The sequence below is a fragment of the Hippoglossus hippoglossus genome, chromosome 18 (genome assembly GCF_009819705.1).
Source record: "Hippoglossus hippoglossus isolate fHipHip1 chromosome 18, fHipHip1.pri, whole genome shotgun sequence".
NCBI classification, from domain to species: domain Eukaryota; kingdom Metazoa; phylum Chordata; class Actinopteri; order Pleuronectiformes; family Pleuronectidae; genus Hippoglossus; species Hippoglossus hippoglossus.
Window position 1 is genome coordinate 739,037 of NC_047168.1, and position 24,074 is coordinate 763,110.

General features: G+C 43.7%; 2 protein-coding genes across 2 annotated transcripts; one reads left to right on the forward strand and one right to left on the reverse strand.

Moving 5' to 3' along the window:
* The first annotated feature begins 4,127 nt into the window (after positions 1-4,127).
* Positions 4,128-12,478, forward strand: znf16l (zinc finger protein 16 like). Its single transcript, XM_034569098.1, has 3 exons — positions 4,128-4,948; positions 6,478-6,699; positions 11,157-12,478. Exons 1-3 carry the CDS (start codon positions 4,222-4,224, stop codon positions 11,861-11,863), a joined length of 1,656 nt encoding a protein of 551 aa, XP_034424989.1. The 5' UTR covers positions 4,128-4,221; the 3' UTR covers positions 11,864-12,478.
* A 4,108-nt stretch (positions 12,479-16,586) lies between these two features.
* Positions 16,587-20,545, reverse strand: cd248a (CD248 molecule, endosialin a). Its single transcript, XM_034615308.1, has one exon. The coding sequence runs from the start codon at positions 20,252-20,254 to the stop codon at positions 17,930-17,932; it is 2,325 nt and encodes a 774-aa protein (XP_034471199.1). The 5' UTR covers positions 20,255-20,545; the 3' UTR covers positions 16,587-17,929.
* Between the last annotated feature and the right edge of the window lie 3,529 nt (positions 20,546-24,074).

Consider the following 24,074-nt stretch of genomic DNA (forward strand, 5'->3'; position numbering starts at 1 on the left):
AGTTACTTCCCTTATATAAACAAGAATTATCCACACACACACTCACACATACGCACACACTTTCTATCTTAAACGTCCCCCCCACCACAGTTTCCCTCTCTGTTTCATTGTGTGTGGGTTTGGTTCACTGTGTAACCCAGAGTGTGTTTTTAAACATACCAGGAAAAGACTCAGCATTTCCTTTCCACCAGTCAGTTCCTCTCTCAACTCAGAGTGGTTTTAAACCTGGGGCAACGTGTCAAGTCTTTTTACCAGCTGCAAATGGCGTGAATTTCCAGTTTTATGATGGCTCAGCATTTTAGTAATACACATGCACGAGGTGTCATAAAATACTTTTTCTCCTCATTACACCTTTTTTTATTACACGGTTGTCAGATGACTAAGTTTATGCACCGATCCCTAAATGTCCCCCCCCCTCTGATTATGTAGATCACAGTTGTATTTTAAAACATCAACACTTCTTTTGAGACATGATTTTTAAAAGAGAGTTAACTCTCTCTGACTTGCTCAGTTAAACTATTTCAAAGGTTTGGGGCCACCCGCAAACAAGGTTCGACCGGAATCGAACCTTATCTGAGGATCTCAAGCTACAGGCTGGTGAGTCCTGATATAGCTCTCTGCCAAACAATGCAGGGTGTTAAAAGTCAAGGGCAGTATTTTAAAATCAATACTGAATTAAACAGGCAGGCAATGAAGGGGAGCTAAGAGTGATATCATAAGAACAGTAAGGTGTCACAAACAGGTTAAGCTTTGGCACCATAAAATCAAAAAGTCATGTCTTAGAAATTGAGGGAAATTTTACCTCCAAGCTCCAAAGAGATATGTTATACTTAAACCCGTCCAAAGCTCATAAGATAAATGGGTTAATGATTTTATGAAGACATTAATTAACTTTGTCTCAGAAAAGAATTGCCAACTCTCGGGAGGATCTCAAAGTGAAGTTTGTCAGAATCAGAATCAGAATCAGAATCAGAATCAGAATTCTTTTTATTGCCAAGTATATTTACACATACAGGAAATTGCCTTGGTGTGGTTGGTGCATTTGGACATAAAAACAACAATATATACAGAAAGAACAATAAGTTATGTTATGGGCACATGCGGTGCTAAGGTGCAGTGATTGGTTCCGGGATAGTGCCAATAATATATAAGTTATAAATTATGTGCGGGGGGGCAGAGTCAGTGTGATGCAGGGGGCTTGTTTGTGAGCCCCACTGCCATGGGGAAAAAACTGTTCAGGTGGCGCGAGGTTTTGGTCTTGATAGCCCGGAACCTTTTTCCGGATGGGAGTCTCTGGAATAGGTGGTGGCCGGGATGGGAAGGATCAGCAATGATCCGTGGACCTTCTCAGCTGACCGAATGATCCGCTGCAGTCTGCCCTTGTCCTTGGCAGTGGAGGCAGCGAACCAGACGGTAATTGATGAGGTGAGGATGGACTCAATGATGGCCGTGTAGAACTCGACCATCACTTTCTGCAGCATGTTGAATTTCTTCAGTTGCCGCAGGAAGAACATCCTCTGCTGGGCCTTCTTGATGGTGGAGGTGATGTTCTCCGCCCATCTCAGGTCCTGTGCGATTATAGTCCCCAGGAATCTGAAAGACTCCACTGTTTTAACTGGGGAGTCGCACATGGTGAGGGCGGCGGTTTGGGCTGGGCTCCTCCTGAAGTCTGCTACCATCTCTAGAGTTTTCGAAGCGTTCAGCTCCAGGAAGTTCTGGCTGCACCAGGAAGTTCTGGCTGCACCAGGAAGCCAGGCTGTCAACTTCCTCTCTGTAGGCGGCCTCGTCCCCATTGGAGATTAATCCAATTAGGGTTGTGTCGTCTGCAAACTTCAGGAGTTTGACAGAGGGGTGGCTGGAGATGCAGTTGTTGGTGTAGAGGGAGAAGAGTAGAGGGGAGAGCACACAACCTTGTGGGGCTCCAGTGCTGGTGGTCCGGGGCTCAGAGACAAGCTTGCCCAGCCTCACGCGCTGCTTCCTGTCTGTCAGGAAGTCAGTGATCCACCTGCAGGTGGGCTCAGGCACGCTCAGCTGTGTCAACTTGTCTCGGAGAAGGGCTGGGGCGATAGTGTTGAATGCGGAGCTGAAGTCCACAAACAGGATCCTGGCGTAGGTGCCGTGGGAGTCAAGGTGCTGGAGGATGAAGTGGAGTCCCATGTTGACTGCGTCGTCTACAGACCTGTTGGCTCTGTAGGCAAACTGCAGTGGGTCGAGGAGGTGGTTGGTTATGGCCTTGAGTTGGGTCAGCACGAGGCGCTCAAAGGTCTTCATTACTACAGAGGTCAGGGCGACTGGTCTGTAGTCATTAAGGTCTGTGATCCTCTGCTTTTTGGGAACGGGGATGATGGTGGATGTTTTGAGGCAGGCAGGTACCACGCATTCAGCCAGTGAGGTGTTGAAGATGTCTGTGAACACTGGAGACAGCTGGTCCGCACAGTACCTTAGTGTGGAGGGGGAGACAGCGTCTGGTCCAGCTGCCTTGCGGGGGTTCAGTCTCTTCAGTAGTTTGTTGACATCTCTCTCCTGGAGAGAGATGTGATGGGGGGGAGGGGGCAGTCTGGGACCATTTTGTGTGTGTGTGTGTGTGTGTGTGTGTGTGTGTGTGTGTGTGGGGGGGGGGGGGGGGGGGGGGGGGGGGGGGGGGGGGGTTCGGAATGTGGGGTAGGGTTAGAACTGGTCCATTGTCTGTCGAATCTGCAGTAGAAGTCATTCAGGTCGTTTGCAAGTTGAAGGTCTTCCACAGAGTGGGGGGGATTTGGTTTTGCAGCCGGTGATCACCTGAAGGCCATTCCAGACTGACGAGGAGTCGTTGGCTGCAAATTGTTGTTCCAGCTTCTTGGTATACTGTCGTTTGGCCTCCTTAATCTCCTTGCCAAACGAGTATTTAGCCAGTCTGAACCTATCCTTGTCCCCAGTCTTGAAGGCCACCTCTTTCTCCAAACGAAGCTGTTTGAGTTTTGCTGTGAACCAGGGCTTGTCGTTGTTGTAACTCACCCTGGTGCGTGTTGGAATGCATCTGTCCTCACAGAAGCTGATGTATGACGTCACAGCATCTGTAAATTCGTCCAGGCTGTTGGAAGAAGTTCTAAAAATGTCCCAGTCTGTGTTGTCCAGGCAGTCACGCAGCTCCTCCACAGCTTCTCTGCTGCTCCAGTTCTTAGATCTCAGCACAGCAGGTTTAGAAAGTTTGAGTTTCTGTCTGTAAGCCGGGATCAGATGAATAAGAGCGTGGTCGGATAGACCCAGAGCAGCGCAGGAAACTATTCTCCCCCCTGTAAAAAGGTACTGAAGAGTACCGATGAGAAGAAATAAGAGAGAAAACAAAAGCTGAAACAAAACTATCTTCAAGAATGAGATTCTCAAGTAAAACAAAAAAGGAACATTTTTAGATTTTACTGTGGGATAAATGCTTTTCCGTGGACTACATTTTTGTCAGGGAGTTTTGTGCTAATTAATTGCCACATCCAAGATGTAAGAGCTCAAATTGAATGTAATTATATTGGAACAACTATTTACATTCGTGGATTGTTTGTTTGCTTAATAGCTCCACGAGTGTTGACACATCTCATTTGACTAAATATTTACTGATCAGTTATAAGCCATTATCAAGAACAAGTCCCTGTGACATGGACCCTGGCCAAGTCAGACGACGTATTTCTTTGAGACAGCTACAGTCTATCACAACCAAAATTAATTCTACAAAGTAATTGATAATCTATTTGTTGTGAAGTCGTACTACAAAAACTACACACTTGGTTATAATAACAGTAAAGGACATGGCAACCCAGAAGTGACCTTACTAACGGATAGAAACGGATCTATAAAAGATGAATAGATCATGTATTAACTTTTTACCTAAGGCTCCCTGACTAGGTGGTTGAACAATAACGTTGACACAAGGGTCACTGTTCGTTTTGTAAACTTTAGAGGGCGCTACTTAAGAAAACGACTCCATTACTCTGTTGTGTGTTTTTTTTGTCATCACACTAACGGCAGAAGTACACTTCCTTTTACCGATTCCAGAACAAAAGTCCAGTGGACGCCCCCATATCTGCGCGATGGCTTGACGCGACGGTGCTTTTGTTTTGAAGACAGGTTCCTGGTGCATCCGGTGTTACTCGCGCTGGCTCGGACAAAGCTAACTACTGTCTATCAGCATCACCCAAACATTAGCTCCCCGAGTAGCTTTGTGGCTAAACTCCCCACAAACTCAAATAACCTATGAGTCGCAAAAGAAACTGCAGTTTCGCTGAAACGAGCCTGTCTCCTCCACCCCACGGCGCCCTCATGGAACCTTCCGGGTCAGCGAGCCGAGCCGACGGCGATTTCCTGGAGCTGGAGCCCGACGAAGAGCTGCTCTTTTCGGTCAACGACATCACCGAGCACCTCGGCAGGAATATCACCTTGGTGCTGGAAACAGCGCTCTCCGAGATCCGGAAGATGGTCAGCATCAGGATACGGGTCCTGAAAATGGAACTGCGCGAGAAAACGGAAGAGATCGACGTGCTGAAGGCGAGACTGGACACCGTCCAGAGGGATGGCAGGGACCATTTCCCCAGCGCGGCGACCGCGGAGCCGTCCGCCGAGTCCGGCCACAGGAAGCCGAACAACGCCGACCCCAGGAGAGTCAAAGGCGTCATGACCGCCGTGAAGAAAGAGAATATCGATGCCATCTGTGACTATCTGATGAAAGACAAGAACTCGAGAGGTGGCACCGAAATGGACGGAGACCAGAGCAGCCAGACCAGTGGGGAGAGGGAGGCTCGACCGGAGCAGGACCCGCACCCTCTCGCCCTGTGGCCTGACAGTGGGATGGCTGGCCCCGGCTCCGGCCACGGGGACTCCGAGTCCACCACGGATGACATATTCAGCATGCTTCCCTCTGGCAGCAAGCGGATGTATGATTACGAGTGGATAACACCAATCGAGTATTCCTCAGACCTGAAAGGTAAATTGTACTGGGTGATGCGGTGGGTGAGTCTTCAGGTGTCCTTTGGGGGGACACTTCTGAAGACATGCCGTTGCGTAGCCCTTATGAAAAAGACCTATGTGCACATCAGAACGGATGATGGGTGAGGAAGATCAGAATAAACCAATTCTGCAAACTCTTACAGGGATAGTTCACCCAAAAAATGAAAAGTCCCTCAATGATCTAGTCACCACTATGTTGCGATGGGGGGGGGGATCTATCCCTTTAAGTAATGACATAACATGTAAAGTTGAAAAACTTTTCATTTACAAGAGTTAGCAGAAGTACCTGTGCAAATATGTCCCCACTTCCTCCCACTGTACACAAATGAAGCCACACGTATTATGTCATGTCACCTGGAGCTAGAGTCTGCCCAGCAGCAAAGCCTGGGATGGACCTGCTGTATAGTAACCATGCACGTACATCCACCTGACCAATAAGACAAGCCAATTTCAGCTGTCAATTATGAACAGTCACAATTCAGTTTTCGAGCATCAAATAAGTAATTATTCTGCAGGAGGGAACCGACTGTTCTGTTGTGTGAAGGAATCCTGCACATGCAGGTAATGGACATGGAGTCTATTTTCTTTCTTTTCTAAGTAGAGAATGAGATGTTGTGTAATGTTTCAACTAGCGTGACAACTGAAAGGCAGAATGAGACAACGATAAATCTATACAGTGAAGAAATCTGAAAGTGTCTTGTGTGGCAACTCTTTACACACTATATTGACTTGTGCTATAAACACATGACAAAAGACTGGTAAAAACAGAATGAATAAGACAATTATGTTAGGGTTGGGCACCAAAACCTGCTATTGAACAGGCCTCAGGACTAAGCACTAGGGCTACATGCATACTTAATAATTGAAGCATCGTTTTAAAACCAAAACAATCTTTGTCGAGGCAATGTCATAACTGTAAAGACCCAATCAACAACTGAGTGTCTACATCACTGTTTCCAAACATCTCTGTTTCTGTGCATCCAGACTAAAAACAAGGTTGGAAAATATTGTTGTCTTGACCACATCCACGCCGTTTAACGAAAAGCCCTAAAGCTGAACAGTGTAGAAATCACAATTGAACAATTGAAGCTAAATGAATGTGCTGAACTGGATGTGATCCTATCTTTCGGGCAGAGAGCAGTGTAGAAGATCTAACGTTTTGCACAGGGTGTGAAATTCAGATGCATGTAGAGGACAATGTTATTCACGTCCACTAGTGCAGTGCCCGTTCTAAACATGTCTGTTTTGGAGTGAAGTGCTTTCTTTGCATGTAATAATGCGCTGGGGCCTACATCTGAATTATTCCTTGGCATTAGCGAGCGCCGTTCAAACAGTTCTACAATATACTGTCACTTTGTATTGTTTGCATGCTGGACCAATGCTAATAATGTAATCTTACCATCCCTTCTCTTAATAGACTATAAAGAGCTCCACAAGGGGACACTTGCACATCAACTTCCATGTTGTATGCTAAATATAGTAACCTTGGTACAACTTTTTTTGCAGTTATGAAGGACCCTGATTGTGATAACACCCTGACTGGCGAGACGGATGATGATGATGATGATGATGAAGAAGATGAGACGTCGAGGAGGGAGGGGGATGGACTTGACCAGGCCCAGGTTCCGCTCTCGCATGTCCAGCCCTCTGACTTTACTGTTGAACCCCTGAGCTCTTCAGGGGATGGAGGTAGTCCCCTGGAAGGCAACACAGACAAGCCTGAGGCAGGTGGGTAAGAATGGGTATAAAGAAAAAAAAAAAAAGACTAGAAATGTAAATGGTGGATTGATGTTGGTGGGAACAAGGGCTGGATGAATGACTGTACCACTCTGGTGGTGTAGTGGTCCCTGGAGAAGTGGGTATGCTCTTAATAAAAAATGTTTTTTAGGCAAAGAGTACATGTAAGACTACTCTAAAAACACTAAATTTAGTTTACTAAACCCTCGTGTTGTTCCTGGGTCGGATTGACCCAGAGTGTGTGTGCGTGCGTGCGTGCGTGTGTGTGTGCGTGCGTGCGTGCGTGCGTGCGATCATGCGATCATCCGCAAGCCCTGGCCGGTCAGGGTTAGGGTTAGGGTGACCCACGGATTTTCATTCTCGATTTTCCTGGGGGTCATTTAGACCCACAGAGAGGCCGGTGTGTTTCTCCCGAGAACACAATTGGAATCAGCTGTATTGTCGAGCAAATTGAGCAATTCCCCACCCCCAACGTGTGTGCGCGTGTATAGGGATATTTAGATTACTAACAATAAATCCGGTACAAGTCAGGACACGTCCTCTCCTCTCCTCCTCCTCCTCTTCTTCTCCCCAGGCCGGTGTCCTTTCCGACAGTGCATGCCCAGCAAGCCGGCGAAATACGGGATCAAGTCGTGGGTGGTCTGCGACGCCAAATCCAGCTACGCTCGGAAGATGCAAGTCTACACCGGAAAGCCGAGTGGCGGACGCATCCCCCGCACGGAAGCGTCCGCCGCGGTTGTGAAGACTGTGAAAGCCGCCGCCGCCGCGCGGAGAGCTCTTGACCACGACCACGACCACGACGATGACGACACTCGACCTGAGCGTCCGGCCGCCCCTCTAGCCCTAGCCCTACAGCGACCCGTGCGTCCGGCCGCCCCTCTAGCCCTAGCCCTACAACAACAACCCGAGCGTCCGGCCTCCTCCCTAGCCCTAGTCGCCGCCGCAGCAGCCCTCGGGGCGAGTAAGAGGAAGAGGTGTCAGATATGCCCCACGAAAAAGGACTGTAAAACTCACACCGTGTGCCGCGGGTGTAACAGATACATCTGCAAGGGCTGCTCACTTGTCTATTGCCCTACGTGTGCGTGCTAATATGTGGTGGGCTATGTGAGTGGGGGGGGTTAGGGTCCACAGTCCAAGCAGGAGGAGGAGGAGGAGGAGGAGTGGGGACAACACAACAAGGGTTAGTTAAATCAGTACCCAAACGCTCACAGCCAACAGCCGGGGGAAGCAGGGACAACACAAGGGTTAAAGATGGGCCACTAGTATTTGTACATTGTCACTGAATTTCTGATGCAGATGCAGATTTTGCATCAATACTGGACCACAGACTTTAGGATGAGGCAACTACATGATTATACATTTTGAGTCAAGAAAGTTTAGTCTATGAGCCACTAGTTTCTTTTGTAAACTGTTACTTGGAACAGCTGATTTGCAACAGGTAGTGTAGGCCAAAGTGTGCCACCATTATTATATTAACATTATTTGTCAAGGGACAGTTTAAATATTAAAGTTTTGCCAATATTACTATGTAAATAACTCCACTGCATGTTATTAAAATAATTTACAAGGATCTGCAACCACTGTGGTTGACATCTTTACTTAAAGGTGATGTTAGGTAATGTCAGAGAAGAACCTCCGTGTGTTCTATTAATCTGCTGCTTGATGAGCTGGAGTTCCTTTTTACTTAGAAATAATAATATGAAATGGCATTAGGGCTGCAAGATATATCGAAAATGTATCGTCATCGCGATATCAACATGCACGATATACGTATATCGCAAAAGACTGCTTGAACTGCGATAAATGGTGTTCCATTCGCCGTGCATTCACGCTCTGCATGTCAATTTATTTCACCAATAAGATGGAGCCCTGCTGCCCTAGAAAAAATTAGGGAACACTTACTCGTCACAGTATAACAGCAAGTCAGTCAAATTCCAGGGATCTGAAATCCCGCTACAATTTAATTAGTTTGAAATGACACCACAAAATGAATAAACTTAGTCAATGTATGGAGAGCTGTTGGAGATGGTGGGGGCGCACTCAGTTTGGCTGGATGGGTTTGGTGCACAAATCTGTGATTCATCAATATGTTCTTACCTAAATTTATTCCCAGTACGAACAAATTTAGATCTTTCTCAGACCATGCATACCCACAAATGATGAAGGACCAGCTGTAAACACACACCCTATTAACTAAATGCATAGTATATTAAAACTCTAAAAAAAAGTCTTTAATAGACAACAATAATTGAATTTACTAATGCATTGACCAAATGTATTAAATAACCATGACACCTTTCATCCTCATCATTTATTGTCATAATTCAAATCTTCAACTATACCAGTTGAGATAGTATATTTAGTTTACAATAGAGTATATACAAATTTTTATATTGAAATGTAACAGAGAATCAAACAAACACAAAGTAAACATCAGTCCTGTACGTGTCCTAATAACTTAAAATAGACTCCAACGGAGACGCAGGACGACTGGACCTTTAATGTGCGTCTGTCCTGAAGCAGCGGTGTTATAATTATTCAGCGGAGTCCAAGTCGCCATGCATCTAAGAGAAATGTCCACTCTGGAGGACACGCTACAGAGAAGTGTCCACCTCTGACACAATTGTTTCAATTTCTGCTGTAAAATTATTTTTCTGTCTACTCTATGGGGTCTAGTTTAGCAGTGAAACCAAAGCATTTGTTTATTTATCGCAAGTCCTATCGTCATCCCAGTATTCAACAAAGTTATCACAGATTGCATGTTTTCCTAATATCTTGCAGACCTAAATGGTATACTCTTTTTTTAAATGAATGCTGCATATTGACCAGCTAGCATAAATAGCCAGGAGCCTGTAGTAGGACCTGGGCTGGACCCAAAGTGTATTCTTTTTGTGAAACAAGTTATTGGCATCTCTTGCTCATGTGCATTGTGGCAGATATGATGAATTGCACATTGCGCAACAACGGATCTGAGTGTGTGTTTTGAAGTTATGATAACTTCCTGTGTCATTGCGAAACACAAACCTTCAATGCCAAGCCACAAGTCAGGCTATTCAATGTGGACAAATTCTTTTAAAGGTTTTTGATCATGCAAGTGCCTACATCGCACACGCTGGTTTTTTAAGTCGATATCATATAAGCTGTAGGGGGATTTGTTAAAATGCAACTTGTGGACATTGCAAAACAAATCATAAATTCAAAATGGCCAAATTCCTGTTGAGTGTAGCCAAAGAGGCTTTGTACATCTACATCTGACACGTATGCTTACTGATTTTCATGACTATCGGCAACATGTGCTACGGGTGCTGATTCGTTTAAAAGTTATATGGGGTGCTATTGAGCTATTTTGCCACGCCCAAAATGTACTTGAATATTTATTTTTTCAGGGCGGGACTCTTATACTTTACTAATACTATACTACTTACTTGAACCCTGATACACTGGCTGCATGCTTCTCGTGCTGCGCGTGGCAGGTGAACTGAGCGATCAGGTCCTAATAAGGACCCAGTAAACCTTTTGTTGCCCCTGTTTGATACACCGGCTCATTCATGTTAACAAGCTCTGCTCCTCTCATCTCTGTTTCACTGTCTGTGTCTCTCTGTGAGTGTGGGAGGGGCCCAGGACCTGTGTGTGTGTGTGTGTGTGTGTGTGTGTGTGTGTGTGTGTGTGTGTGTGTGTGTGTGTGTGTGTGTGTGTGTGTGTGTGTGTGTGTGTGTGTGTGTGTGTGTGTGTGTGTGAGTGTAAAGTAAACTCCACCTCGCTCAGACACAGAGGAGATTGGATGAGAGGAGCGACACAGCTCGCTAAAATGTTGGTGTTATTCTCAATTAAAATGGGGTCACTCAGGAAAAGGCATGACATTTGTATTCCTTCTTTGTATGAATAGATATTGGATCAATTAAAAGATCAATTTTAATCAGAGAACCGCGGGACTGTTGCTCAGGATGATCAGAGTGATCTTTTCTTTAAAGATCACTCTGTTAAAGACAAAAGACATCCCACGCAGAATGGTCCCTTACCCCGCGTTGTAATGATTTGCCTTGCATTACTCTATCTCTCTCTCTCTCTCACACTCACACACACACACACACGGTATGGCCTGTATGATGATGATTTGAAAAATGTGTTAGTTATAAAGTTTAGCTGCACTGTCTCCAAACACAGTTCAACAGACAGTGTATTCAATACCAGCGTCTTTTACTACATTTTAAATGTTACAATATTGAATAAAATGTTTTAAAAAACATTCTCCATTGGATTCAAATCAGAAAAACTTTAGCAGATTATAGTTCTCACTTTTTTCTTCACTTTTTTAACACTGTGATTGGTGCAGTGTATTGGATCACTTTGACGTTGTACTATGTGTTCTGTATTTTGTTTCTGTAGCCTACCTAACCTGTGTTATTTGAATTATAAATAAGTTAAAATACTCTGCACTCTGATTTCAGGTCAACAGTTCACCAGTCACACCTACATCTGCTCTCTATGTGGAACCTTCTGCCCTGATTCTATGTTCCTGGAAGAACATATTAAGCTGATACACTCAGACTCTGCTGGTGCCCAGACTCTTCAGGCCCTGCAGTCCACCTCCTCCGCAGTACCCACCATGGGGAGCAGCAGCAGTGACTCCATGAGGAGTGAAAAAGAGCCGCACGAAGATGGCACAGGACCAGGAGCTGGTGTCAGCATCAGTCGGGGAGGAGGGCTTGTGAAAAAGGAGATTAAAATTGAGGGGGGTTATGAGTGTGGGGACTGTGGCCGCCATTTTAACTACCTTGGCAACCTGCGACAGCACCAACGTATTCACACCGGCGAAAAGCCCTTCATGTGTCCAGAATGTGGGGAGAGATTCCGCCACGCAGCCCGGTTAAAAAGCCACAGGCTGGTGCACAGTGGTGCCCAGAGCCCCTTCCCCTGCCCTCAGTGTGGCAAAGGTTTCTCAGTGCTGTCTGGACTCAAAAGACACCAACGGGTCCACACTGGTGAGAGCCCATACGCTTGTCCTCAGTGCGGCCGCCGCTTTAAGGAGCTTGGGAACCTGTACACTCATCAGAGGATCCACAGTGGGGCCACACCTTACTGTTGCCAGCAGTGTGGACGCAGCTTCCGCCACCTGGGTACCTACAAGAGCCACCGCTGCACCCCGGCACAGTAAGCAGAAATTGAACGGACATGGTGCTGGTTCTGAGGGTTGTGTCTTCATTGTGTGGCTGTCTGTCGTCACTGTGGGAGGTACTGGTCATGTGGAGAACAGGGCTGAATTTTCTGGGATGCTGCCCAGGCTTTAGTGTTCCGTCCTTGTTCATTCAAGGCATTTTACCTCAGTCCTCAAGAAATGCTGTCATTGAGCTTAAAGGTTTATTTCAGACTTTGGAAACAGCAGTTTTAGTCTGAACTCAGAGTTATACTTACTTGTAGCAAAGCTTTCAGTGGTCTCACACACAGGGATGTACACTATGGATTTAATTCAACTTTTACCAATAACCGATAATTACCCGCTTTTCGTGGCCGATACAATAACCGATCTCACATTTTTGTATATTTAAAAAGATACACACTCCTCTGCGTGCAGTGTTTCTCATGTTGAAGACTTCATCCAGCCACTGAGCCACTTAACTCAGAGGTCCATATGGCCACCATAGAACTTATGTTGGTGTTGATCAGACTAAGAATGTGTGTGGTGACCACATTGTACAGGGTAGAGTTCCCCATGGGTCCAAAATTTTGTGCCCGAACCCAAAAAGACCCAGAAATGTTCTACCAGAAACCAAGCAGGGAGAGTCAGACCCCATAGGCATAGATTTCACATCTGATTGCTTTAACGAGTTAATTCACAAGGTGTCATAACCAAACTTTGTGTCTTACCCAATGGAACGTTAGCAGCCTTCTCCACTGTGCCTGGCTGTGAAAGCATATGATCCATCCTCTAAGATAGTTTTTGAAATACATCCAGGTTTTCTGTTATTCCCCTTGCACACACGCACACACACACACACACACGCACACAGACACACAAGGCTCTGAACCCGTTTGGTGGGCCTGTGAAGACCTCTGGTGCAGGGCAGGTAGGAACATGTCACAAATGCACTGTTAGCTGGCAAAACTCTCAGTCTTCTCCCACTGAAAAGGTCTGGTCATCACAGGCGATAAATGATGTGATTTTGTTGGTTGCTTTATCTTTTGTCTCTAGTTAACTTCTTGCAGTTTTCAAATGCTTGTCGAATGAACAAATCTGATAGTTAATTATTTTTCACCTTAACGGCTGCTTCTTATTCCTTTTCTTTCACCTTTCAGCCGATTTAGGAGATTTGTTACATTTAAACTTTTGCCCTCCTCTCGGGAATCCAGTATAGTGCATTGCTGCCACCTGCTGGCCTAGTTATGTTATTGCAATTGTTATTACAATAATGTAAAAGAACATATATTTCCCTTTATTGGCCGGAAATAAATCAGCCCAGATAATCATGCAGCCCTAATCAAACACTCCTCAGCAACTGATGGAGTTTGCTCAGTTGTCAGAGAATTTGCTTTAAGTCTTCATATCCTTGTGTATGCCAACACTGTTGAAAAGCCTTACATGTGCTTAGGAAAATGCAAAGTATGACACTCGTACTTCTGTTACAGACTAAACAAACTTCATTTGTTGATGGAGATTATTTTATATGGATGAAATCTGTAGAGCAAGCCAGTAAACTTTAGATGAAATAATCAGGTTGTAAGATATATTTATAATGAAAATCTTCTAGGTCTCTGACCCACAAAGAAGAGAATCCCTTTTTTAGACCAGACTGCATCAGTAAAGAGCACATTTCCTATATGTTGCATTTACCCCAAAGGATAATTCCTGTTCATTACAATTGTGCTAAGCGAGAGTGCTTTACTTTGGAATGGGTAAAGGAAGTATTGCAACTATTTATGTTTATGACATATTCTACAGATAGACACTGAAACTGTGGCAAAATATAATTTTCACTGTCTATTTGGCTGTGAACCACACGTGGGGAAAATAGGCAAGACTCCAACTCTTAAGAAGAGCGGCTGTGTGAGAAACCCCCCTCAGTCAAGGTTAGGCTCTGTTTGCTAGTTCACCAGTTCATTTATCAAACAAAAGATTGGTAGTGTTTCAAACTTTTTAATCCAAAAATAATTCAATACGTTTTAGAATGAATTTGTTGGGGGGGGTTTTTTGCCTTATATCTCTTTTTTGCTGCGAGAAAACAGACTTCGAACTTTTAGCCTCGAACGACTTAGATGAGTAACCACCACCACAGGCTCATCACCACATAATGACTAATGCTTTTCTTAAATTGGTAAAGGAACAAGATTCACTCAGCCTCTCCCTCTCGCTCGCGCCAACACACACTCACATACACACCCACACAGACACAAACATTCTAATTGAAAACATCTATACATGCAGACTGGGTTAAATAACATGATTTGGTCTTTGTGAACACAACTGGCGTATATAATTACTTGCGCATAGAATGGGGGGGGGGGGGGGGGGGATACGAACACAAGTGGCCACAGGAGACACATTCGGGACAGATTTAAATGCCAGGTGTGAACAGACAAACTCAAGAGCTGTCCACTTGTGATTAACTCTCAGGACAGCACTTCCATGACCTTGAGAGGTTATATTTGTGAGTTCAATGTTATCATGACTGATGGAAGCAATGGCCAGGACTACACCCACCGGATTACCAATCTGAGATGCTGTTTTTCACAGCCCGCTCATAGAAAAACACATTGTCAAACGTTATCAGACTTTGGTATGATCGGAATTCCACAGTGCAATTGACTAAACAAGACAGCTTGGTTAAAAAACGACAGCATTTAAACAGATGTATGTATGGCTCCATGTATTGATTTGCACCTTGATCCATTTAGTCTCTAGTGCACCCTGTCACCCTCGATTTGTGGAGAAGGATGGATCTTTTAGAGTAGTAGTGGGACAGCATCCCCCACATGTGGACCATTTGTGTAACTGCAACAAAAGATTCTCTTCTGGCTCATACGGTACTGCTAATTGTCTTTCATCCTGATACTGTTTGGTGCTATGTGTAGAGCAGGAAGTTTATCATCATTTTTAAAAAAGTATTATCTGATGTTACAGACTATATACTGGATATTTTATATGTTTGCTTGTATGACAACTAAAAATAGTGCGATTGGAAAAAAAAACATACTTGAAGGAAATTGAATCCAAAGTATCTGGTGGGTTTAATCATTTGATCTCATTCTGTGGAAGCCCATTAGAAAAATGACCAATTTTACTCAAGCTTGTCTGTAAAATTGAGTTTCTTAGCACTATGGGGAAGACTAAAAAAAATTAATGAATAAAAAAACTTATTCAAACCTGTGGAAGCTAAAAGCCAACCATTGACAATCTGCTTTCTTTTCTAAACTGTTGTCCTAAACTCATGAATGGAAGTGTGAATTGTTTTTTTTACCAAAAGAAAATAAAAACAATAAAACAAAGCATTATGTGTGTACTCTTCAGTGTGAGTGTTTATGTGTGTGTGTGTGTTTAAGTAACACTTGGTAACACCCAGTGCAGTTTACAAGGAATTGGGACAAAGATGAACTGACTGGATTTTGGTGGTCGAAGGTCAGGGTCACTGTGGACTCACAGAATGATGTTTTTGGACTTTTGAACACAGCGTCTCAGGAACACCTCGATGGAATTTCTTCAAATTTGATACAAACAATGACGCACTTGAAGTCAAAGGTAAAGTGATTATGTTGTCAGTGGTCAAAGGTCGCAGTGGTCTTGTGACTTGCAAATGTGATACATCAGGAGCACACAAAGGGAATTGGGTTACATTTGGCACAAACGTTCACTGTGACTCAAAGAGGAACTGACAAGAATTTGGGTGGCCAAAGGTCCAAAATCTGTTTTGCCTTGTGAACTGAATTATCTTAAGAATGTCTAGAATGAACCCTTTTAAATTCGGCACAAATATTCACAGAATTACAGATCAATTGATTCGAATTTGATGGTTAAAGGTAAAGGTCATGGGGGCCTCACAAAACGTGTTTTTTGGCCTCTTGAACATGAAATCTCGAGCATGTCTTTAGGGAATTTCTTCACATTTTCACCAGTAGTCACGTGGACTTCAGTGGATTTCAGTGGTTAAAGGTCATGGTGACCTCATATCTGTCTGTAAAAAGCACTGGGGGGGTGGAGGCATACAATCACAGCATTGTAAATCGAGTAAGAGACTGTTTCATAGAGGTTTATCGAAGAAAAATAACTCAGCTCACCAATGACTGGATAAGATCTGTAAACTGAGCGCTGTAGAAGGAATGACAATGCTGAATATAGGTCAGAAGGGGAGGGAGACGGAAAGAGACAAAGAAGAGAGCGAGAGAGTGAGACCCCCTCTGAGAGCCAGAACCTGGTTTTGATCAGCACATTCCATTAGTCAGTGCACTCACAATACATCCCGACTGTGTTCAGAAGCTGGTGGTCTTTTCTGGAAAAGAAAAAAGAAAAACTCTTGTCTCTCCACCCAAATTCATTACTTCACTGTTCTGAGGAGGTGAGAGCAAATTGCTCGTGGTTTTCTTTAAAACACCAGGGCCTAGAAAAAGGGGTGAATGAAAGGAAAATAACTATCAACACAATGTGCTTCAAATGTTCAAATGGCAAACACATCACCGCAATCCACAAACCCCCATATAATATGATGACAAATACATTTGATCTTGTTGTCTACTCACTAGTATTCGTTGAGTGTTTAAATGCAACTTAATGGTCTTTCTAAACAGCTGGTAATTGTGTTTATATGATGAAAAAACATCCTCTAAGGCACTGAAGGGTCTCTAAAAGGAAGTGTAATGTTTGTTTCCACAGTCAATAATTTCACACAGAGTCCCTGTCATACCTTTTAATTCAAGATTGCTTCACATAATAATATAAAAACGTAACAATATACATTAGATGTTTCTTATATTTCACAGTCTATCACAAAATATTTTCTGTCTGAATTTGTAATGGCACTAAATGTAAATTAAGTCAAAAAACAAAGTATGTGCTTAGATTTCTTTCATTTGGGCTTTTCCCACTTTGTTTAATTCAAATGAAACACCTTCAAATCCAACCGGCACTTCTACTTACAGTTTTGCAATCTGGGATCTGAAATTGTCAACTTAAATTTTCACCATAAATTGTAAAACATTTTGCAAAAAGAAGTTTCAGAAGAAACTACAGAGTTTCAGACTGACTATAGTCTCACAGCTGGACATGATCGACAGCAACAATTAAAACATTTAAAGGCTCGGCAAAGACACAGGCTTCTTCTGTTAATGAAGTAGGGTTATGAAAGGTGATCGATGGCTATTCTAATATCATGGCTAGTATTGGCTACCAGCTCCCACAACATTCCTTGTGCAATGTGAGCATCTGTTCTTCAAGTTATATTTTAAAAAAAAGTCCGAATAGGAATAGGTGCTGTTAAACTGGACATCAGTTGGGAAAAATATTACCACATGTAGACAGACATTCCTTTGTATTTCACTAGGTTTATGGGGTCCATAAACTGTGTCATTTATTTATTACAATTGTTGAAAAAAAATTGGACAAGTATGATCTTAATATAAATACAACAGAACCACAATACACAAAGATGGTTTCAGTCTCTCATGAAGTATTCAACACAGTGATTTCCAAATGATTGTTTTCCCAGCAATATCATGTGGCGACAGAATGTCTTTTTTTCTTGAAGGGATATTTGCCGAGAGTTTCCTCTTCCCCGTGGCTGGTGTGAGCAGTTGGGAGTAACAGATGTCGACAGGGATATGCAAATGAAATTAACTGAGCCTGAGGATTTTGAATGAAACGGACCTTGTAGTCAAGTTTTGCTATGAAATGAACAAATGTCTACAAACAGTATCCCCAGATATTAGATATTTTTTTAACATAACAAGTAAAGATTGTATATTTTATGATACTACAGCACTGTCCAATGTTAAAACCTTCACGCAGATTTGACCACATAGAGAGTGTGTCCCGAAAGGTCAGTGGTTTTCAGTGTGTCTTCATTGCCTCTATCAGTTGATATTCAAGCGTAATATCTAAATGTGCTCAGAGTGGGCAGTTCCATAGTCAGAGAGGGTAAAAAAAAATTTGTTTGCCTTTTACCAGGTTCATTATTCCCTCCGGCTTAGCTCTGAAAAAGAGATCATTTATTTAAATGCTAGTTTCTCTCTTCTCTGTCTAAACACAGGTCTTGACCCCTACTGAGGGGTTAGGGGCTACCTGTGGATCATGAGCCCCTGAAATCCAGTGGTAGCAGTCCGTCACATTCTTACTGCGTGGCCGGAGAGCACAGTGAGTACAATAGACAATGACCAATGCCAGCATCACCAAAATGAGTATACAGATGGGCACCAGTAGTCCCACCAGGAGCCAAGTGCTGCTGGTTTTAGGCTCACTGTTTTCCGAGCCAGAATCCAGGGTGTCTCCGCTCTGGCCACCCCCACTCGAGGTTGGCTGGGAAGAGGTAAGCTGTGTGAGAACAGTTGGATCTTGGGAGTGTGTTATCTCCACATAGTCATTTTTCTCCTCCACCAACTCCTCCTCTGGGAACTGTTCTTCGTCTCCCTCATTGTGGTAGCTGGAATCCGTGGTCATGTTGTGGCTTGTGACTGAATCCTCTGGATTTCCTGCGTTATGGCTGGAAGTGGTGAGACTGGACCACCAATTCCCAGCTCCCTCAGAGATTGTAGAGGTGGGAAGGAAGGGAAGGGCTGTGGTGGTCTCCTTGTCATCTTCATATGAGTCTGGTTCAGTGCTAGTACTGGTTTCCGGTGGAGGTGTGGTCGAGATGGTGTTTGGAAAAACCTCCAGCTCAGACTGAGGATTCTGCCCCAACTCTAACCAATCAGCTCCATTAATTCCTATGTCTTTCTCATCATTCTCATCCCCCTGTGTCAAAAGGTCCACTGCAGAATAAAAGGGCAGTTCCTCCTGTGGAGCACTGGTGACCCAAATGACATCAGGGTTCAAAACTCTGGGTGGATCAGTCAGCCAGTTCAGAGATTGCTCCTCCTCTGGGGGCCAGTCAGTGTGGCTCTGCTGCAGATTCCATTCATAGTCCATGAGGTCCCATTCTGGCACAGGTTGGTGGGTGACCCAAGGAAAAGGAGAGGCATTGGCAGAATGGCCATCTCCTTCCCCTCTCTTCTGACATGACTGGTGATCAGACATGAGTTCATAACCTTCCTCACAGTAACACTCAAATCCACCGTCATAATTCACACACATCTGCTCACAGGTCCCAGCGATCTGGCACTCATCATTGTCCTGGCATCGTTTTGTGTCCTCAGGTACTGGGGAAAACCCCATATGGCAGTGGCAGATATGAGAGCCTGGAGTGTTCTCACAGGCATGTTCACATGGGTCATTTATACACTCATCTAGATCCTCACATCCACCCTCATCATCTGGATGGTAACCATCCCGACATCGACATTCAAATGTCCCTGGAGCATTCTCACAAAGTTGTTCACAAGGACTCTGGAGGCACTCGTCTACATCCAGACAGCCACGTTCATCTGGTGCAAGCATGTATCCTTCAGGGCAGGCACAGCGATACCCATCTGAAAGGGGCAGGCACTCATACTCACAGGGGGTCCCTTGACAAACATCAGACATCTCACAGCTCTGCCCATCATCTCCGAGTTGATACTGATCCGCACACTCACAGTAGAAGTGTTCCCCAGCCGGCCTGCAGAAATGCTCACATCCACCATTATCCTGATCACACCAACTGTGTGATACAAGAGGATCAGAGCAAAGAGGGGAATCTCTTGACCACCCAACAGAGCCATCCTCCTTCAGCATACAGAAAACGGGCTGTTCCTCCTTGGTGCCTATGGGGCATGGCACAGTAGCAACAGATCCAAAGGGTACATGGGTTAGCAGTGTCCTTAGAAGGTTAAATGGTGTTGTGTAAAGGATATGGCCTCCACCTTCTGTCCATAAGGCTGGACACATTCCTTTATAGCCATAATGACAAAGATACCCATCTGCAGGGACTGAGCAAGGGCCATCCTGCCATTTAAAATTATCATTCTTCTCGTGAATGCTGTAGCCCATGACCACACAGCGTGGCACCATACATAAATCAGGGGAGTCCTCTTTCTGCCAGTTGGTATACTCTGTGTCCTGGTCACCAGTGGTCCAAGAGAAACCCCGCAGGGGGCGAGTAGTGGTACACTGGCGAGGCTGGCGCTGCAGGCCAATCCATACCTGGATCTTGGTGCGTGGGTGGCGCAGGTCCAGAGCTGAGAAAAGTATGGCAATAGTGGTGGCATCCTCTTTGCGTTTGATGGTGGCGAGATTGCCTCCTTTCTCTTTGCAGGCCCTCCATGAGTCCAGAAAGGTTTTACTTTGGAAGTAGACCACAAAGCAGCCATCAGCATTACAAAGTGCTTCATTCTCTCGCAGGTCTTGGCTCAGGACGGAAGAAACTCCAAAAAGCAAAGCCAGCAAGGAGGTTAGGAGAAGAGCAGCAGCACTGCTAACTAGGCAGCCCATTCTTTTTTTTGGACTTATCTCTCAGCCTAACGCCCCACACGCTTTATACTACCTAACTCTGGTTTCTCTCCTACTCCGCTTTGTTGTCTCTCTGAGTTTCACTCCCTTCATTTGAACTCAAATTTTTTACACTGCCTGCGTTCTTCACTCTATCCTATCCTGTACAGATCTGAGCTGGAGTTGAGTGCATGCAGATTGTCCCAGCATTTCACATAGCAGAGAGGGAGGGGAGAAATGGCAAGAAGCTAGAGGGAGTGATACATAGCAAGAAGGAGGGGAGCAAGGGAGGGAGTTGAGGAAAAGAATTGTATGTTTTTTAGAAGAGGTGGTGGTTGGGGGTTGGGGGGGTACTATGTGTATGTGTGGGTCTGAATGGGGGGAGGTGCAACAAACTATGCTTTTCTCTCTGTCATATGGTTTTCATAAGCGCTGTTCATGGACATAGTTTGGTACTCTGCTATTTATCTGCACAGACATATACACACTCACCCATATAGGCCTACATGCAATTGTGGCACTGTGGCCCAGTCATTAGCCATGTTCTGGAACTGGCACTGTTGTAAAAAAGATGTGATTTTGGTAACATCTGTGTACAGATTCAAAACCCGAAAATTGTAAAATAAGAAGGGTGCTCGGAGAGTGCATATATCAACCTAGACTAGTGACCTATCGTGACATGTTAAAGAAAGCACTTGTGCATCTGGATCCGCTGTGTCATGCCCCTCCACACCACAAACATTAAGGGAAATCAGTTCAGTACCTTTTGAGTAACCCTTATGATGGACAGACAGGCAGACAAACAAAAAAAGAAATGACTATGTAAACATAGCCTCCTTGACAGAGGTAATGAGCAAGATCAGTGGAATAACATGACCATGATTTATTAAAATATCTTTTCAAGGGGCGGGGCTTAGCTGATCTTGGCTAATACTCTTTTAGAATTTGTCCAGTCATCATAAATCTTGGTAAATCTCTTCAGCATATGTTTGTGAATGGGCCTACCAAAGCACATTCAGCCTGACCCATAGGGGTGCCAATAATAGCAAAATGGTGTGCCTCAAATTTCCCAAAATTAGGTGTGCATGCTTTATTTGAATAGCGCCAAATCACAACATACATAAAATAATGTTTGGTGCGAGTGGGAGCGCAACCTGTCCCACCTTCGCTTGTAACACAAGAAGACATAAGCACTGAGTTTCCTTCACATCTGATGACGGGGACACAAATGATGGAACTCTGGTGCATATTTAATGAAATGCTACATATATTTAAATGATAAAATAACAGTGTGGTTGGTCTTACAGTCTTTAAATAGAACTTTAAACTATCTGAGGTGACTCTGTTCAACTTTCTCAAGCCTGAAACCTGCTAATTGCTTCTTGCAGATTGAATTCATGCTGCTTGGCTGCTTCCAAATTCCCAGTTGTTGCTATTGCTATTAACATCTACACCATATATCCACAAAATATAAATATACTATGCTCATCATGGCTTTCAATCTAATTTTACAGTGGTATTATCATTTTTCAGAGCTGCATTCCTCTTATAATTGTCACGTTATAGTAATTCCATAATTTTGTCAATCAATAACGTTCACCTGAGCCTAAAAGATAAAACTTTTGAGCCTTAAACATTTTACAATGTAGCACATATTGAATGTTTAAGACTGCATTTCTAGGCCTATTGTTGTTGTTATTGATCCTAATTATTAATGCATAACAATTCATTTACACAGACCCTTCCAGGCAGTGGTGGAAAGCCTGTCTGAAACACTGGAGCACTTCTCTGGCGCATTTTTTTTGCCTCCCGTGAAAGGTCAACTTGGCCACATCTGATATAACAAGCAGGGTTTAACCTTACATCAGAACAACTCATACCTCACCTGTGCATGGCAGCTAGTGTGTCCACACCACTGCTGCTTCGACTCTGCTAGCCCTGCCTTTAAACATTGAACTTGCCTTGGATAATGACCATCAATAATAATAACCTAGGACCTGTCACATTTGAGTGGCCCCAAAAGCATAGAGTTGTAGCCACAAGCATTCACATGATTTTTATCTATCCTTGTTTATCCTCATTACTCTACAAGCTCCAAATCGTCGTCTTGACCCTTATTTTAGACTTTAGACTTAGCAAAATGTATATGTGGAAATAGATCATCCACAAAAAAAGTTAACAAAGGGTCTGCACCTGAATCAACTTTGCTCTCCTAAATGCAAATGACTCTCAGACTGGGATAGGGATGTAGGGAAAGTTGTTGAGGTTGCCAGTGTGGAGGAAGAGGGCCCCTGGGTTTGCTATGAAAACAAAGCCAGGCCGGTGAAATGGACACCTGTGTTCCTACATGGAGTATGTAGAAGGGTTAGAGGGTCTGGATATGTGTGTCTGGTTTAAGGAATGGGGGATGTTGAATAGGCTGGGGCAGTAGCAGGAGTCCTGTGAGCCTGCAATAAATCCAGCTGTCTGTTGAGAGAGCTCACACTGTGCAATATGCACCTAACTGTGGAAGTTAGAGTGGAACAGCTTCAGCTTCCAGCAATTGCCTGTAGGAAGAGGGTGAAGTGTGATGGAGGGTTACATGAATCTTCAAAGGGACATTTCACATTTATCAAAAGTATTCAAGCAATATGTTTTTTTCTGTAAAATCTCACGGATGTACTGTTACAGGACATACAGGTGTACATTGAAGCAGCAGAGGCTGAAATATTCTGGACCCAAACCATAAAGAATTGTATTTAAAAATGCACTACTATTACCTTGAGAAAAGAACAATTGTCAATTTAGTGTGAGCAATAATAAAGTGACTTCTTTCAACTTGCAGCAAAGAGTCACTTTTAGGAGCAACTCTCAAGTGATCCCAACTGACCATGTCAGGCCAGAGAATAAGGAATATTTAATCAGAGATATAAACCAAACCTAAATCTGCTGTACATACATCTGAAATCCTTAGTTTATCCAGTTGTTCTGCAAGAAAAAACATATTTTAATGATAAACTTTATTAGTATAGCAGCTTTAATACAAGAAATGCAGCTCTTAGTTCTTTACATACAGTATTAAAGAAAATAAAAACATGTTTGAGTGTAATTCAAAACAAGTGTAATAATATCCTGGATGAATTAACATGGGAAACTAACAGCAATCTAATATAGTTCATGTCTAAATCTAGATCTCTCTATCTTCTATCTATCTACTGATTCCACAGATGTGGCCGGCCTGATCATTTTGATAATTCGATTATTTAATAAGACACAAACATCCAGGGATGCTGTGGGTGCAGATCTCCATCATGGCAGCAACATTCACAGATTCGCTACCTCTTTAGCAATGTGACTAACAAAGTAAAAGCACAACATTCATGTTATTGCTTCATATCGAGTGGAATTGCAGTGCTTTCATTTCCAACCGTTTTTGCGCTTGGGTATGAGGATTGTGTTGATTGTGCAGACCTCTGAAAAAGGTGTCATGCAGTGTATGAAACACAACAGTTTATTTTAAAAAGCCACACGTGTGAAGAGTAATCGAGCCAATTCCGTTTCATTTCATGAAAAACATTGACTATAGAATAGATGCAAATAAACTAGGTAGGATGAACGTCTTCTAACTTCACTCTGCACCAAAGATTGTTTATAAAAAAGCTATGCATACAATGTCCATAACGTAAACATTTAAAAAAAGTAACAGTGTATTGTAGAAGTGTCGATCAATGGATTCAATCAAATTTGATTTACATAGCCCATATTCACAAATCACAATCAGCCTCTTTGCTGTGCTCTCAGCCCTTGACTAGAGGAAAAACAACCCCAAACCCCCAAGAAACAC